The 18,866-nt window shown below is 50.4% G+C and overlaps 1 protein-coding gene across 1 annotated transcript in view; it reads right to left on the bottom strand.

Annotated features, from left to right (window-relative positions):
* LOC137327068 (uncharacterized) overlaps positions 1 to 16,413 on the bottom strand; it is a 40,241-nt gene extending 23,828 nt beyond the window's left edge. Inside the window, exons 1-6 of the mRNA XM_067992477.1 lie at positions 16,353 to 16,413; positions 12,486 to 12,549; positions 10,853 to 11,143; positions 8,534 to 8,554; positions 6,939 to 7,190; positions 1,560 to 1,607 (exon numbers count right to left, since the gene is read on the bottom strand). Of these exons, the coding sequence (XP_067848578.1) occupies positions 1,560 to 1,607; positions 6,939 to 7,190; positions 8,534 to 8,554; positions 10,853 to 11,143; positions 12,486 to 12,516 (643 nt within the window). The 5' untranslated portion in view covers positions 12,517 to 12,549; positions 16,353 to 16,413. The remainder of the gene's footprint in view (positions 1 to 1,559; positions 1,608 to 6,938; positions 7,191 to 8,533; positions 8,555 to 10,852; positions 11,144 to 12,485; positions 12,550 to 16,352) is intronic.
* Between the last annotated feature and the right edge of the window lie 2,453 nt (positions 16,414 to 18,866).

The raw sequence follows: 18,866 nt of genomic DNA, 5'->3' as shown, positions 1-18,866 counted from the left end.
TTGTCAAAAGCCTTGCTAAAATCCATGTAGACTACATCAAACAGTCAGCACCTCACTCACTTCATCCCATGCTTTGGGATTTCTCCATGGAGAGATCTTGGTACGATTTATATTAAAATGCTGCACTTAAGTTCAATTTAGTTCCCGAGGGGTTCAATTCACTGAACAGAAGTGCTTTAGAGAATGGAAATGGTTTCGACCCTTCCGATGGATTGTCCACGGTCATTATATTAGATCAGTCTATTCACCTGAGCTCACGGACTGACTTATATTGGATGATTTCTTGAACCCACGACATTCTGACTCAGAGGCGAGAGTGAGACAAGGGAGAGTAGGTAAAATTGAATTTGAACTGCTCCAAATTCAGTGTGAAGAATTGTGAATGTAGATGAATGTTAATAACACTGATACAGTGAGCATCACCGAGACCTGTGAATTATACCAACACCTCACTGTGGGGCAAACACTGATACAGTGAGCATCATGTGACTTGTGATTAATACCAAGACCTTACCAAGGGGCAAATACTGATACAGTGAGCATCATGTGACTTGTGATTAATACCAAGACCTCACCAAGGGGCAAACACTGATACGGTGAGCATCATGTGACTTGTGATTAATACCAAGACCTTACCAAGGGGCAAACACTGATACGGTGAGCATCATGTGACTTGTGATTAATACCAAGACCTTACCAAGGGGCAAACACTGATACGGTGAGCATCATGTGACTTGTGATTAATACCAAGACCTTACCAAGGGGCAAACACTGATACAGTGAGCATCATGTGACTTGTGATTAATACCAAGACCTTACCAAGGGGCAAACACTGATACAGTGAGCATCATGTGACTTGTGATTAATACCAACACCTCACCAAGGGGCAAACACTGATACAGTGAGCATCGCGTGACTTGTGATTAATACCAAGACCTTACCAAGGGGCAAACACTGATACAGTGAGCATCGCGTGACTTGTGATTAATACCAACACCTCACAGTGGGGCAAACACTGATACAGTGAGCATCGCGTGACTTGTGATTAATACCAACACCTCACTGTGGGGCAAACACTGATACAGTGAGCATCACGTGACTTGTGATTAATACCAACACCTCACTGTGGGGCAAACACTGATACGGTGAGCATCATGTGACTTGTGATTAATACCAAGACCTTACCAAGGGGAAAACACTGATACGGTGAGCATCTCGTGACTTGTGATTAATACCAAGACCTTACCAAGGGGCAAACACTGATACAGTGAGCATCGCGTGACTTGTGATTAATACCAAGACCTTACCAAGGGGCAAACACTGATACAGTGAGCATCGCGTGACTTGTGATTAATACCAAGACCTTACCAAGGGGCAAACACTGATACAGTGAGCATCACATGACTTGTGATTAATACCAAGACCTTACCAAGGGGCAAATACTGATACAGTGAGCATCACATGACTTGTGATTAATACCAACACCTCACTGTGGGGCACTTTCTGTAAATAACTAACCCTGATATTGTCGAGGTTTTGTGTGGAACCAGCTCCCCTACCTTGCTGTGGCTGCACAGAAAATAACGGTTCCTTCGCATAAACAGCTTCTGTAAATAGAAAGAGAGAGAGTGAGGTAAAATTATTCACCAACTTCCAAGATTTGGTCCTAAGCCGCACTGATTCAAACATGGCAACGTGTTTAATGACATCACTCACCTCAGGGACCATGTGACTGTTCAGTAACATCACCCACCTTGGACTATGTGACTGTTCAGTGACAACGCTCATCTGAGAGACCATGGCCCCGACATTACCAGGGAGACGGGATAGCAGCCGGGGGGCGACTGGGCGCGTGAGTAACCCGCCCAGTAAAATCTGTCCGCTCCCCGCGCGATCGCGGGTAAATTGAAGCCACTTACCGTGGCTTCCGGGTTTCCTGCGCAGCGGGCGAACTTTGCACCCGCATCACAGGCTGTCAGCTGGAGGAGACCTATTTAAAGGGGCAGTCCTCCAATGCTGCTCCTGGAGCAAACAACCAAAATTATTGAATGGAGCAGCCCAGGGAAAAGGCAGCTCCCAGATTTACTGATGCCTCGCTCCAGGTCCTACTGGATGGGTTGAGGAGGGGGAGGGATATTTTCTACCCGGCGGACGGGAGGAAGTGGCCTGCCTCTGCCACCAAGAAGGCCTGGCTCGAGGTGGCAGAGGAGGTCTCCTGCACCTGGATCCAGTGCAGGAAGCGCTTCAATGACCTAAGTAGGTCAGCCAAAGTGATGACACTTAATCATTCTCCTACACTCCGTCTTCCACATCACCGCCCCCACCCCACAACTCCTTCTGCACTGCCAACACTACTCTATCACATCACTCCTCACACCCACTCAAACCTCATCCTCAACTTACCTGCACTTCCTCACCTCCCCAGTACTCATCCCACCGCTACCACTCAACCCAATCCTCATACAATGTCACGGCTCTGTCTCATACTCACCCTCTGACGCATCTCTTTCACGGTCAGCCTCACCCAAACCAATGCATTCAGCAGTTGGCCACGTCACCATCCCTCACTCACTTCTCTCTACTTTCTCCCTTTACAGGAGAAGAGAGCCCAGAATGGACTGGAGAGGGCGAGGACCGGAGGGGGCCACAACAAACCGTCATCCTCACAGACGCCAAGCAGGAGGCTCTGGAACTGAGCTGCACCCTCGAGTGCCTGTCCATCGGGACGCCGAGACTGCCACCCGTCAAACAGCTGGTGACAGAACTTTAACATTCAGCACTCACAATAGCAATTGATGTTAACATGCCTTGCCATCTTCAGCACCTCAACATCTGTCATCATGCTTAAGCATATTGCCTTCTGTTCTCTTACAGGGCCTTCAGCGACCGCCGTGACGGTGGAGGGCGATTCCTCAGAGGACCTGCCGGCCTCTGAGGAGGCACCGTCACATCTGAGCGAGCCATCCACCAGCGCAGAAACACACAACTTGGTGGATCCCCGTCCTCAGTTAGTTGGGGTCATACATGGTGAGTCACCACACACGTGAGCACGAGCAGACCCTGGTGGCAGGGGCAGCTGTGGAGAGTCCGCGTCAGTGGAAGCATTCTTCTCCAGGCTCTGCTCAGCTGGCAACAGATGCTGAACCCTGGGGGCCATCCATGAAAAGGAGAATGATCGAGGGGCAGCAGCACATTTGCGAGGTGCTGGAACAGGTGCGACACACACTCTCCATAATCGGGCAGAGGATAGAGGAGTCCAGCTCCTGCATGAGTGGAATGGTGCACAGGTACAGGAGGGAATCTCTGAGATACTGTCACAGAGACGTGAGGGGCATCTCTGAGATAGTGTCGCGGGTAAGTGCGGGAATATCTGCAATGGAGGGAAGGCTAGCCTCCATCAAGCTTCAAGCACGGCTCACCAATGAGTCCACTGAGGCCTTGACAATGGCCATTTGGACTCAGGGTGAGTAACATTCTGCCGCCTTAAACAGGCAGGCAGATACTGTGGCACTGGCCTTACAAGGCTTTACACATGTCCTCCAAACTGTCATCCAGCAGAGTGGTAGGAATGGTGTGGGCCTGGCCCATGGGAGGGAAGATGGCGAAAGGGGACATGGAAGTGGGGACACCAATCAAAGCGCTCCCAGGTCTCACCCGTTATCCCCCTCTCAACCCGTACCCGCAATGCTGCCTCCTCTCCAGGTGGCCGAGTCTGCCCTTGCTCAGGTGCAGGGGGAGCAGTCTTTGGAGGGGCCCTCACGGGCACCAAAACCCAGAGGGCGTTGGCCCAAAGCATCTAATCAGTCAGGGCATGAACAAGAGCAACCTGTCACTACTTCTGCTGCAGCCGCAGGGGAAGCACCATGTAGGAGTAGTCGGAAGCCTAAGGCAAAGGTTTTGTGAGCACAAAGGGGATGCACAAGGGTGTTTGACGGTTGGTCATGTTTTTTATTTATATTTGGAGCATTAAATATTATTATTGTCACCACTACTGCCACGTCTTGGCCATTCTTGACTGGCTTTTGTGATAGGGCCTTTTCATGAGGTTCACCATGAACACCCACACTTGATGCCACCCATTGGGTCACTCTACAGTGGGTTTAGATGTAGTTGCACGACTATTTTGTGCAGGGGGCGGGGGGGGGAGGGGAGGGGCTGGTGTGGGCACTGCTCTGTCCGGGTGGTGAGGACTGGACTCTTCACACTGTCTGATGTTAGGAGAACCGTTCACATATCAGTGACTCCCTGGCCTCACGAGCAGCCAGGTGAGCCGCTGTTCTGCCCATGGGCTCCTCCTCCTCCTCCTCCTCCTCCTCCTCCTCCTCCTCCTCCTCAATGTGGGTGGCAGATGTGGACGGGGCCTCCTCCAGTGGCACCCCTGTCTGTTGTGCCATGTTGTGCAGGGCACAACAGACGACTATAATGCATCCCAATCTGTCTGGTGTGTATTGGAGCGCTCCCCCAGAACGATTAAGGTACCTGAAGCGTATCTTGAGCAGCCCTATAGCATGCTCAATTGTAGACCTGGTGACGACGTGGCTGTCGTTATATCGACGCTGTTGCTCGGTGGTGGGTTCCTCAGAGGTGTCATGAGCCACAAGTGCAGGGGGTATCCCTTGTCCCCGAGGAGCCAGCCCTTGCGGGTGTTCGGTGCGTGGAAGAGGGGCGGGATGTTGGACTCCTGGAGGATGAAGGAATCGTGGCAGCTGCCAGAGTATCTGGCGCACACGTGAAGGAATCTCTTGCGGTGGTCACAGATGAGCTGAGTGTTGATGGAGTGATAGCCCTTCCTGTTGATGAACAGTCCTGGCTCGTGTGGAGGTGCTCGTATTGCTGTATGGGTGCTATCGATTTCACCCTGCACCCGTGGGAAGCCAGCCACAGCCTGGAATCCCACTGCCCTCTCCGTCTGGCTGAGGTGATCCATGGGGAAGTTGACGTCATGCGAGGCCCTGCGAAACAAGCCGTCGGTGACCTGCCTTATGCACTTGTGTGCAGACGACTGAGAGACCCTGGTGATGTCCCCGGCGGCACCCTGGAACGATCCGGAGGCGAAGAAGTTGAGGACAGTGGTGACTTTGACAGCGACAGGTAAGAAGATGCTGCTCAGGCCCAGCCGGGAGCAGCTCGGCATGAAGGAGGCTGCAGATGTTCGCGACTGCCTGGCGACTGACTCTGAGCCTCCATATGCACTGCTCCTCAGAGAGGTCCAGGAAGCTGAGCCTCGGTCTGTAGACCCTGTTGCGAGGGTAGTGCCTCCTGCGACGTCACTCTCTCTGTTGTTGCCCTCTGTGCTGTTGTGCAGGTGCCTGTGGCGCAGCACTGTGTTGTGGAGCTCCATGTGGACAGCGTGCCTGGCGAGGCTGGTGATGTTGCTCATCCTCAGATGAAGTGATGAATGCAACTATGGCGGCCGCCATTCTGACGGTGTGAGTTTGAGGGGGTCCGCAAAGCAGGTAAATGTGTTTGCACAGCAGAGTTTAGGGTATAAATTAAGAATTTTGAGTGGAAAGACAAAAGTGTTGCAGGTAAAACTTTGTCTGAAGTGACAGAATGCCCTGCTGCAATAAATGAGGGTTTCTCCCACCTGTTCCTTGCATCTCCCACTGGCTGCTGGCTGAAACACATCTGCTACAACAGGGAGTGTTTCCCACAGCATGGGAAACACGCTGAGGATCCTTCAAAATTGCACCCCTGCCAAAATCTCCACTCAATGAGGTCTCTCAAGTACCACAACTGTCTACCTAACTATCTAAAGCAGCATCCCGCCAGCTTTAATTGTCGGTGGGAATCCCGCATTCGGGAGCTGCACGCGCACCCGAACGTGTCACTGAGGAACCCTGAAGTCAGCGAGTTGGAGCCGGGCGCCGAGCCTGCTCCGGGATTCCAGCATTTTAGGAGCACCCCCGCCCCAAACTCACCCGCTCGGCCATCCGAAAATCGGACCCCATGTGACTGTTCAGTGACATCATCCACCTGGGACCATGTGACTGTTCAGTGACATCACTCACCTCCAATCGTGACTGTTCAGTGACATCACCCACCTCAGGGACCATGTGACTGTTCAGTGACATCACCCACCTCCAACCATGTGACTGTTCAGTGACATCACCCACCTCAGGGACCATGTGACTGTTCAGTGACATCACCCACCTCAGGGACCATGTGACTGTTCAGTGACATCACCCACCTCCGACCATGTGACTGTTCAGTGACATCACCCACCTCAGGGACCATGTGACTGTTCAGTGACATCACCCACCTCAGGGACCATGTGACTGTTCAGTGACATCACCCACCTCCGACCATGTGACTGTTCAGTGACATCACCCACCTCAGGGACCATGTGACTGTTCAGTGACATCACCCACCTCCGACCATGTGACTGTTCAGTGACATCCCCCACCTCAGGGACCATGTGACTGTTCAGTGACATCACCCACCTCAGGGACCATGTGACTGTTCAGTGACATCACCCACCTTAGGGACCATGTGACTGTTCAGTGACATCACCCACCTCAGACAATGTGACTGTTCGGTGACATCACCCACCTCAGGGACCATGTGACTGTTCGGTGACATCACCCACCTCAGACAATGTGACTGTTCGGTGACATCACCCACCTCAGACAATGTGACTGTTCGGTGACATTGCCTATCGGCACTTCTGGGGTTAATGACCCTGCTGACAATGCCCAAAAGTCGAAGAACTGGCAGTTTACCCATTATTGGAACAGCACCAAATTCTTTGGTTTAGGGCATTTGCAAGAACTCAAGAAAATAACTTACTTCATGACGCACATTTCACATTCAAAATCTTTAACAAATTAATCTGTACTGTGACTGTTTCATGCAAGGTCTTTACTTGGCGATGATAACCTTCCTTCCATGACCCCAGACTAACTTGCACTAAACCAAACGATGAAGTATGCACTCACCATCAATGTCTTGTGCCAGGATTGTGTCTTCTTCGTGTAGAGCTTCAGTGAGTCTCTGGCAGGAGTGCTCTCCTTTCTGTAAGCATATGCTAATCAAGCGCTGGGCTTGACAGTAGAGTGTAGTCTCCCCCTGTACGATGTCCAGCTCGTACTGTGAAATCGTTTCATTGGAGAATAACCTCATGGCGATGGGAGTAACCGAATGCCCAAGCCGCTGACACAGAACATTTGCCTGTTTCTGTAGTTTCTGCTCTACAGGGATACAAAACGTACCCAAGTTAAAGTCTTATTTATACTGACTTTATTCCCTTGCCAAGTGGTTCTCTACAATTGAAAAACAGAAGCACATTCCTTTAACAGGCTGTCACCACCTGACTCGAGTGATGTGGAACTAACCCAGAGGCCGTGCCCGGAAGTTTCTGCTGTCAGTTTGCCGTGTATACTGCATGCACGGCTTGTAATGCTTGCTACAGATCAGGTTTTAACCCAACACTTCTATCTTGTGTTCATAGAAGAAAAGAAAGAACTTGCATTTATATAAATCCTTTCACAACCTCAGGATGCCCCAAAGCACTTTACAGCCAATGAAATATAGTATAGTCACTGTTGTAATGCAGGAAACGCGGCAGCCAATTCTGCACACAGCAAGGTCCGATTGTCAGTGATGTTGGTTGAGGGATAAATATTGGCCAGGACACCAGGGAGAACTCCCCTACTCTTTTTCGAATAGTGCCATGGGATCATTTATATCCACCCGAGAGGACAGGTGGGGCCTCGGTTTAACGTCGCATCCAAAAGATGGCACCTCCGACAGCGCAATGAGTTACACAGAATTACATAGAATTTACAGCACAGAAACAGGCCATTCGGCCCAATAGGTCTATGTCGGTGTTTGTACTCCACACGAGCCTCCTCCCACCTTATTTCATTTCACCATATCAACGTATCAGTTATTGTGTAACTGGTCCAGCAAAGCCTCGATTTTAAAAGTCTCACCTTGTGCTCAAATCCTTCCATGGCCTCGCCCCTCCCTACCTCCTCCTCCGAGATCTCTGCGTTCATCCAATTCTGGCCTCTCGTGCATCCCCGATTTTCTTTGGTCCACTATTGGCGGCCGTGCCTTCAGCTGCTTATGCCCAAAGCTCTGGAATTCCCTCCCTAAACCTCTCTACCTCTCTCTCCTCCTTTAAGACGCTCCTTAAAACCTACCTCTTTGTCCAAGCTTTTGATCACCTGTCCTAATATCTCATGTGATTCAGTTTCAAATTTTGTTTGATAATCGCTCCTGTGAAGCACCTTGTTTTATTACGTTAAACGTGCTATATAAATGCAAGTTGTTGTTGTTGACAATGGTCAGACTCTATTAGCTGAATCACAGAAATACCCCATCTCTCCTGTTGTCGCACTGATGGCAGCTTATAAAACATGGCAAAATACCCACCTGAAAGTGTCCAAATCGGGGGTGCAGACCAGCACGGAAGATACAGCCGCAGACACAAGAGGTAAGTTCACAGCTCAACGTCAAAGGCCAAAGACAGATTTTTACACACATTAACTTATTCCTACAGTTTGAGTGACGAGGTGAGATGACATACCTGTTGGTCCACGTTTGATACCTGTAAATATAGAAAACACATTCTCAAATCAGCTCGTAATCAACTCTCAGCTACAATTTACCTTCTGAGCTCAGCGACCAGGCAGCCTGGCTTGATCAGCTTCACAAGATGCTAAGTGTTCGGAAAAGCACAAGAAGAAACCTGAAGTGCTAACTGGCTACAGGTTTCACATTGCAGGGCAACCACATAGAGCATTGTCAAAGATTAACTATACTGGTAAGGGGAATGCAGCCTTTTGTTTCAATATAATTTCAAAGAGGTTTCAATTATATTTCTGTAGGAAGCCTGCTTTACCTGACCTTCCAGCACAGCAACGAAGTCAATTGCAATCTACGACACGTTTCACAGAGTAAGAAGTGAGCTTGTGGTTTAAAGTTTATGCATAGCGAGAAAATGAGTAGAGTCTTTATTATTTGATGTATTGAGGAGGATAGTGAAATGTATGGTTCTCTGTTTCATATGGTATATTGTTTATTTACTTGTTTTATTTAAATAAAACCATCCATTGATTTAGAGTCGGAGTCTCGGTCCGATACAGGGCACTTTGTCTGCTTTTCGAAGAGAGGGCAGTGATATGGTGGCACGTGACACGTTCCAGTAGCTGATGGACAGAGTAAGTGTTCTCTGCTGTGATCCCTGGATCTCACTAGCGCTTAGCCAGGTATTGGGCAGATTAAGGCCCACTCCGGGTCATAGGGGATGCGAGGTCCACTTATGGCGGTGAATCTGAACCCAAGAAAATGACAGTGATGGCAACTGTGTGGGATGTGGATACTGCACATAGAACCAAATTTAACATAGTCTATAGATAGTTAGAAGCAGGCATTACTCGGGCGTGACAGGGGCGGAAGTAAGCGTGACACAGGAACTAAGTGCGACAACAGGAAGTGCATGCAGTTGCAAGATTTATGAAGATAGATAAAAATATAAAAACAAAAAAAACCTCAGAGTACAGGAGTACACTAATTGCAACAATTTCAACGATCAAAAAAAAAGTCTTGTACTGCCAGTTAAACTGAAGCACATTGTATATGACACGTCCCTTAATCAGCATTTTAGATCATGAGCCAGAAATTCCTAGATGGAAATGTGGCTGAATTCAATTTAAAAAATGATCTCTATTTCCCTTTAATTCTTATTGTTATGATCTGGAATGCGCTGCCTGAAAGGGTGGAGGAAGCAGATTCAATAGTAACTTTCAAAAGGGAACTGGAAATATACTTGAAAAGGAAAGCATTGCAGGGCTATGAGCGAAGAGCAGGGGAATGGGACTCCCTTTCAAAGAGCTGGCACTGGGCCGAATAGCCTCCATCTGAGCTGTATAGAATCATGAATAATAGAAAGGTTACAGCATGGAAGGAGGCCATTCAGCCCATCGAGCCCATGCCAGCTCTATGCAAGAGCAATCCAGCTAGTCCCACTCACCCGCCCTATCCCAGTAGCCTTGCAAATCTTTTCCTTCCAACTACTTATCCAGTTCCCTTTTGAAGGCCATGACTGAATCTGCCTCCACCACCCCCTCGGGCAGTGCATTCCAGATCCTAACCACTCGCTGCGTAAAAAAGCTTTTCCTCATATCATCTTTGGTTCTTTTGCTAATCATCTTAAATCAATGTCCTCTGGTTCTTGACCCTTCGCCAATGGGAACAGTTTCTCTCTATCTACTCTGTCTAGACCCATCATGATTTTGAATATCTCTATCAAATCTCCTCGCAACTGTCTCTGTTCCAAGGAGAACAACCCCAGCTTCTCCAGTCTAGCCACGTAACTAAAGTCCCTCATCCCTGAAATCATTCTAGATTCTATGATTCTAGAAAACAGTTGCCACTCCCTCCTGGGGCAAAATTGGTGGAACTCCTGCTTTTTAAAAAACTTTTTAAGTTATTACATAGAATTACATAGTATTTACAGCACGGAAACAGGCCATTCGGCCCAACAGGTGTATGCTGGTGTTTATGCTCCATTCAGCCTCATCCCACCCTACTTCATCTAACCCCATCACCATATCCTTCTATTCCTTTCACCCTCATGTGTCTATCTAGCTTCCCCTTAAATACATCTATGCTAGTCACCTCAACTACTCCTTGTGGTAGCGAGTTCCACATTCTCACCACTCTCTGGGTAAAGAGGTTTCTCCTGAATTCCTTATTAGCTTTATTAGTGACTATCATATATTTATGATCCCTAGTTTTAGACTGTCCCACAAGTGGAAACATCTGCTCTACCTCCAAGTTATCATTGAACACATTTGGTATTTTAATTTACTGTAGTCGTGTTTAATCAGGACACAGAACTGACCGGTGTCCCCTGCCAGCCACTGCTTTAGACGGGGATAGTGGTGTTTGCACCTCCTCAGGCACTCTACAAATCTCAGCACATCGTTCTCATTCATCTGAAGCTGCACGATCTCCAGCAGCTTCCTCGCTTTCTGTGGTGGGATCTTCTCAGTTCGGATTTCATAGTAATTCTCATTGGTCAGGAGGTGTGAAGCGATCATTTGGTCGAGTAATGGGTCAATATTGTACAGTGCAGTCACCAGAATATCGTGCGAGCTCTGGATATAATTCTTCATGGGGTCACCACCCTTCCCTGCAACATAGAATTACATAGAATTACATAGAATCTACAGCACAGAAACAGGCCATTCGGCCCAACTGGTCTATGCCGGCGTTTATGCTCCACTCGAGCCTCCTCCCACCTTACTTCATCTCACCCTTCTGTAACCAAAGGAAGAGAAAAAAAAGGAGCTTTTCAGCAGAAGTAACACCTTGCTCATTCTTTTCAACTTCAGTCTTCACACATCGTCATCCCAGTAGGAGCAACTCATGGGGAATACTGACCTTTTAGGGAAATTTATTCCCCTGAAATCCCCCACCCCCCCCCCCCCCACTCCACTGCCTCAGTCTGAGACATTGCTTCTGTCTTTTGCCCAGAGCAGACAGCGTGAGGCCCGAGAGCACTGGGGCATCGGCAGAAAAACAAAGTGTCAACTCAGTTACTCACGGAAGCGATATTACAGTGACAGGTAAGGAGAATGAGTCTGTGGGACCACGTGGTCCTTCTCAGGCCCAGTGTCCTTCTGAGCATTACCTGACTCTTGGACAGAGGGGAGGCCACCATGCAGTACCACAGCCTCTGCCTCGCATAGGGTCGCCAGCCCTCCAGGCTTTTCCTCGGGTCACCAGGAAATGAAGATTAACCTCCAGGACACTGCTGGGAGCAACCCAGGAGAAAAACCATTGGGGCACTTACAAAAAAAATTCTTTCAACAATTTTGTTTATTAGTTATAAAAATGTTGGAGACTGGAAAGAAAAGGCTGTTTGACTGACAGTCATCCAATCGGGTAATGAAGAGTCTGCTCGCTTTCCAATTGGCCGTGGGAAGGCAGTGCACCACGAGGATGGAAATGTTGGGCGACCCATTGGGGGAGCCTGGGGGCAGGGCAGTTGGACAGAGGAGGTCATGTGAAAAACCCTCCAGGACTACATCCAGGCAGAGTTGGCAACCCTAGTCTTCTTGACGCATGTTTGATTTTCTGGACAGCAGGAACAACTCCCCAGATACGGATGGTGTCAGTACTGCAACAGTGGCCCATTTCCAGGCTAATTTCTTTTTTGAAACAGAGGAGATTACCAGGTGATTATTAGAGGTGTTTAAAATTCTGAGGGGATGGGACAGTGGAGAGCAACAGACTGTTCCCAGTGATGGAGGAATCTGGAATGAAAGAACATGGATATAAGATTAAATGTAAGAGATATGGGGAAAATGATCAAAAGATCCCAAAACTTGACAGTAATATTAAACACCGAGGGTAACAGAAATACAAATATGAATAAAAATGATAAAGAATATTTGGAAGAAACAGTTGGATAGTTTTACTCAGCAAATTTTCTGGTAAAGTTATATGAAGCATAAACCATTTTAAATTACCTCCAAGCTGAATCCCTTCAAATTGTGCCATTATTCAGGACAGCTGAAGATGGATTTAACCTCTCTGTAAAGATAAAGGTAAAGTGACAAAACTAGAAATGAGAGGAAAGTGCACAGAGTACAGCTAATTGCCTGCTCCCAGCTACAGCCAGTGGCCAACGAGCGCTATCAGTTTATAGCATGATGTCGGACCCGAGCTTGTCGTAATGAACCCTTGTGGGCTTGGCCCAAGAGAATTTACAAAAACATATATACATTGGTTGTGGTATTGTTTCTGAGACAATTAAAGAGGTTTAGTACTGTCCCTGAAGTCGCCGCAACCAACCCAGACACACAGAACACGGTATCAGCGCTGTGTTCAATTAGCTGCGTGAGAACTGCTGGGGTTTGAGGTTGAACCATCCAACAGATAGGGTGAGGATTCACCATCAAATCTGATGGGGTGTGTTTATGAGGGCGCACCATCCAATTGATGGGGTGGGAGTTTTTTTTATGAGGGTGCACCATTGAATCGATTGGGGGGGGTGTTTATGATTGTGCACCATCAAATCGATGGGGTGGGGGGTTTTCATGAGGGTGCACCATTGAATCGATGGAGTGGAGGGGTGTTATGAGGGAGCACCATTGAGTGGATGGGGTGGGGGGTTTTTATAAGGGTACACCATTGAATCGATGGGGTGGGGGGGGTTTACGACGATACACCATTGAATCGATGGGTTGGGTTTGTTTTACGAGGATGCACCATTGAATCGATGGGGGGGGCGGTTTATGAGGGTGCACCATCCAATGGATGGGTTTTATGAGGGTGCACCATCCAATGGATGGGTTTTATGAGGGTGCACCATCCAATGGGCGGGATTTATGAGGGTGCACCATCCAATGGATGGGTTTTGTGAGGGTTCACCATCCAATGGACGGGTTTTATGAGGGTGCACCATCCAATGGGTGGGTTTTATGAGGGTGCACCATCCAATGGACGGGTTTTATGAGGGTGCACCATCCAATGGGCGGGATTTATGAGGGTGCACCATCCAATGGATGGGTTTTATGAGGGTGCACCATCCAATGGGCGGGATTTATGAGGGTGCACCATCCAATGGATGGGTTTTATGAGGGTGCACCATCCAATGGGCGGGATTTATGAGGGTGCACCATCCAATGGATGGGTTTTGTGAGGGTTCACCATCCAATGGACGGGTTTTATGAGGGTGCACCATCCAATGGATGGGTTTTGTGAGGGTTCACCATCCAATGGGTGGGTTTTATGAGGGTGCACCATCCAATGGACGGGTTTTGTGAGGGTTCACCATCCAATGGGTGGGTTTTATGAGGGTGCACCATCCAATGGACGGGTTTTGTGAGGGTGCACTATCCAATGGATGGGTTTTATGAGGGTTCACCATCCAATGGGCGGGTTTTGTGAGGGTGCACCATCCAATGGACAGGTTTTATGAGGGTGCACCATCCAATGGACGGGTTTTGTGAGGGTGCACCATCCAATGGATGGGTTTTGTGAGGGTTCACCATCCAATGGGCGGGTTTTATGAGGGTGCACCATCCAATGGACGGGTTTTATGAGGGTTCACCATCCAATGGGCGGGTTTTGTGAGGGTGCACCATCCAATGGACAGGTTTTATGAGGGTGCACCATCCAATGGATGGGTTTTATGAGGGTGCACCATCCAATGGACGGGTTTTATGAGGGTGCACCATCCAATGGACGGGTTTTGTGAGGGTGCACCATCCAATGGACAGGTTTTATGAGGGTTCACCATCCAATGGACCGGTTTTATGAGGGTGCACCATCCAATGGACCGGTTTTATGAGGGTGCACCATCCAATGGACCGGTTTTATGAGGGTGCACCATCCAATGGGTGGGTTTTATGAGGGTGCACCATCCAATGGGTGGGTTTTATGAGGGTGCACCATCCAATGGACGGGTTTTGTGAGGGTGCACCATCCAATGGACGGGTTTTGTGAGGGTGCACCATCCAATGGACAGGTTTTATGAGGGTTCACCATCCAATGGTCAGGTTTTATGAGGGTGCACCATCCAATGGGTGGGTTTTATGAGGGTGCACCATCCAATGGGTGGGTTTTATGAGGGTGCACCATCCAATGGGTGGGTTTTATGAGGGTGCACCATCCAATGGACGGGTTTTGTGAGGGTGCACCATCCAATGGACGGGTTTTGTGAGGGTTCACCATCCAATGGATGGGTTTTATGAGGGTGCACCATCCAATGGGCGGGTTTTATGAGGGTTCACCATCCAATGGATGGGTTTTATGAGGGTGCACCATCCAATGGGCGGTTTTTATGAGGGTGCACCATCCAATGGACGGGTTTTATGAGGGTTCACCATCCAATGGATGGGTTTTATGAGGGTGCACCATCCAATGGGCGGGTTTTATGAGGGTTCACCATCCAATGGATGGGTTTTATGAGGGTTCACCATCCAATGGATGGGTTTTATGAGGGTGCACCATCCAATGGATGGGTTTTATGAGGGTTCACCATCCAATGGGCGGGTTTTATGAGGGTGCACCATCCAATGGATGGGTTTTATGAGGGTGCACCATCCAATGGGCGGATTTTATGAGGGTTCACCATCCAATGGATGGGTTTTATGAGGGTGCACCATCCAATGGACGGGTTTTATGAGGGTTCACCATCCAATGGATGGGTTTTATGAGGGTGCACCATCCAATGGACGGGTTTTATGAGGGTTCACCATCCAATGGATGGGTTTTATGAGGGTGCACCATCCAATGGGTGGGTTTTATGAGGGTGCACCATCCAATGGACGGGTTTTGTGAGGGTTCACCATCCAATGGGCGGGTTTTATGAGGGTTCACCATCCAATGGATGGGTTTTATGAGGGTGCACCATCCAATGGGCAGATTTTGTGAGGGTGCACCATTTAATGGACGGGTTTTGTGAGGGTGCACCATCCAATGGGCGGGTTTTATGAGGGTGCACCATCCAATGGGTGGGTTTTATGAGGGTGCACCATCCAATGGGCGGGTTTTATGAGGGTGCACCATCCAATGGGCGGGTTTTATAAGGGTGCACCATCCAATGGACGGGTTTTGTGAGGGTGCACCATCCAATGGACGGGGTGGGAAGTGCTGAGCCTTTCTCACGTTTTCGTGTATTCGTACTTGCCCTGACAATGAAGATAATCGGCCATCATTGGCTGAGGTTTCCCAGCATCAAACAAGAATTGAAGAGCGAGGGGCATGCCAAGCTACTCACCGCCAGACACTGTTTGCAATGGTGCTGTAAATCCCAGGCCAATATCACAGAATTGGTGAACCTTGATAAGAATGCAGAGCACTCGATTGGAAGAATACATCTTTGAAGCTCTGAGCCTAACATTTCAATCACCCAAAAGCAGCAATGGACAGTCAGGAAACGGGTCTGTGTGAGCAGCCATCAATGTGTCCAAACCCCTTAGAGGGCTTCAGTGCTCACCATATTGGGAGGAACGAACCTCGGTCTCACAAGCCTTACCTCAATCCTTTAAAAAGCACCTCTACCTAGACATGGTCAGCTGACTTCCAATATAGTGCAGGGTCACTCTGAGTTGCCTCATTAAGTGACTCTCAGATAGGGCGCAGTGTCACTCTGAGTCACCTCATTAAGTGACTCTCAGATAGGGCGCAGTGTCACTCTCAGTCACCTCATTAAGTGACTCTCAGATAGGGCGCAGTGTCACTCTCAGTCGCCTCATTAAGTGACTCTCAGATAGGGCGCAGTGTCACTCTCAGTCGCCTCATTAAGTGACTCTCAGATAGGGCGCAGTGTCACTCTCTCAGAACCAGCTTTTTAAAAAAATTATGCTTTCAGAGACTGTAAGCCTTACCTTCCCAAAAAGTCACTGAACACGCTAGACAGAACGGGAACAGCTGTTGCCCAACTTCCTTGTCAGTAAGTTTGAGTCTAGGTGGACGACCAAAATCACATCCACAAAAAACTCACAGACACTCAAACATCTGCTGCGACTCAGCCTGTCAGACTATTAACCAGCCTGCAAATCTTTCCACAACTTCACACCATTCACCAAGGGAAGATACCAAAACAATCAGTCATTGCACTCAAGTGCGATGTAACCCCCCCCCTCCACTGTTTAACCATCTGCCTCCCCCCACCCCACCGTGTAACCACCCCTCCCTCCGAGTGTAAGCTTTTCCCCACCCTGTGTAACCTCTCCCCCATTTAACCCTTTCCCCCCGTTTAACCATCTCCACCCGCCCCCTTATAACCCCGAGTCCTCGTGTAACCCGCGCTCTCGCCTGCTGTGTAACCTTTCCCCCCCACCCCGTGTAACCCACCCTCTCCTCGTGTAACCGCACCCCCCATCACGGGAAACCCTCTCCCCCGCACCATGTAACCATCTCTATCCCATGTAACTCTCTCCCCCGACGTGAAACCCTCTTCCCCCACTGGTGTAACCCACTTTCTCCTGCGCCTTGTGACCCGCACTCTCCCCCCCACCCATAACCCACCTTTCCCCCCACCAAGCCCACCCTCCCCATGTAATCCACTATCTCTCCTTCGTGTAAACCGTGGTCTCACCCCATGTAAAGCACTCCCCCAATGTCACCCTTCCCCCTTCCCATGTAAAGCACTCCCCCGTCACCCTGCCTCCTCCATGTAACGAATTCTCCGTGTCACCTTTCTCCCCTCACCCCACCTAACACTCCCCCCTGTATAATCCCCCCACCTCATTTAACGCTCCCCCCACCGTGTAATCCCCCCACCCCATCTAACACTCCCCCCCCCCCGTGTAATCCCCCCTCCCCATCTAACACTCCCCCCGCCGTGTAATCCCCCCTCCCCATCTAACACTCCCCCGCCCCGTGTAATCCCCCCTCCCCATCTAACACTCCCCCCCCCGTGTAATCCCCCCTCCCCATCTAACACTCCCCCGCCCCGTGTAATCCCCCCTCCACATCTAACACTCCCCCCCCGTGTAATCCCCCCTCCCCATCTAACACTCCACCCCCCCATGTAATCCCCCCCCATCTAACACCCCCCCGTGTAATCCCCCCTCCCCATCTAACACTCCCCCACCCGTGTAATCCCCCCTCCCCATCGAACACTCCCCCCCCGTGTAAACCCCCCCCCATCTAACACCCCCCCCCGTGTAATCCCCCCTCCCCATTTAACACTCCCCCACCCGTGTAATCCCCCCTCCCCATCTAACACTCCCCCCCCCGTGTAATCCCCCCTCCCCATCTAACACTGCCCCCCGTGTAATCCCCCCTCCCCATCTAACACTGCCCCACCGTGTAATACCCCCTCCCCATCTAACACTACCCCCCCCCGTGTAATCCCCCCTCCCCATCTAACACTCCCCCCCCCGTGTAATCCCACCTCCCCATCTAACACCCCCCCCTGTGTAATCCCCCCTCCCCATCTAACAACCCCCCCCCGTGTAATCCCCCCTCCCCATCTAACACTCCCCCCCCCGTGTAATCCCACCTCCTCATCTAACACCCCCCCCCCCCCCGTGTAATCCCACCTCCCCATCTAACACCCCCCCCGTGTAATCCCCCCTCCCCATCTAACACTCCCCCCCCCGTGTAATCCCACCTCCCCATCTAACACCCCCCCCGTGTAATCCCCCCTCCCCATCTAACACTCCCCCCCCCCCGTGTAATCCCCCTCCCCATCGAACACTGCCCCCCCGTGTAATCCCCCCTCCCCATCTAACACTCCCCCCCCGTGTAATCCCCCCACCCCATCTAAACTCCCCCCCCCGTGTAATCCCCCCTCCCCATCTAACACTCCCCCCGCCGTGTAATCCCCCCTCCCCCCTCCCCATCTAACACCCCCCCCCGTGTAATCCCCCCTCCCCATCTAACACTCCCCCCCCCGTGTAATCCCCCCCCATCTAACACCCCCCCCCCGTGTAATCCACCCTCCCCATCTAACACTCCCCCCCCCGTGTAATCCCCCCCCCATCTAACACCCCCCCCCCCGTGTAATCCCCCCTCCCCATCTAACACGCCCCCGTGTAATCCCCCCTCCTCATCCAACACTGCCCCGCGTGTAATCCCCCCTCCCCATCTAACACCCCCCCCCGTGTAATCCCCCCTCCTCATCTAACACTGCCCCCCTTGTAATCCCCCCTCCCCATCTAACACCCCCCCCGTGTAATCCCCCCTCCCCATCTAACACTGCCCCCGTGTAATCCCCCCTCCCCATCTAACACTCCCCCCCCTGTGTAATCCCCCACCCCATCTAACACCCCCCCACATCTAACACCACCCCCCGTGTAATCCCCCCACCCCGTCCAACACCCCCCCCCCATCTAACACCCCCCCCCCGTGTAATCCCCTCTCCATCTAACACCCCCCCCATGTAATCCCCC

Source organism: Heptranchias perlo, chromosome 11 (assembly GCF_035084215.1).
Source record: "Heptranchias perlo isolate sHepPer1 chromosome 11, sHepPer1.hap1, whole genome shotgun sequence".
Lineage (NCBI taxonomy): Eukaryota > Metazoa > Chordata > Chondrichthyes > Hexanchiformes > Hexanchidae > Heptranchias > Heptranchias perlo.
Note: the sequence above shows the minus strand (reverse complement) of the source record. Positions and strands in the feature narration are given on the sequence as shown.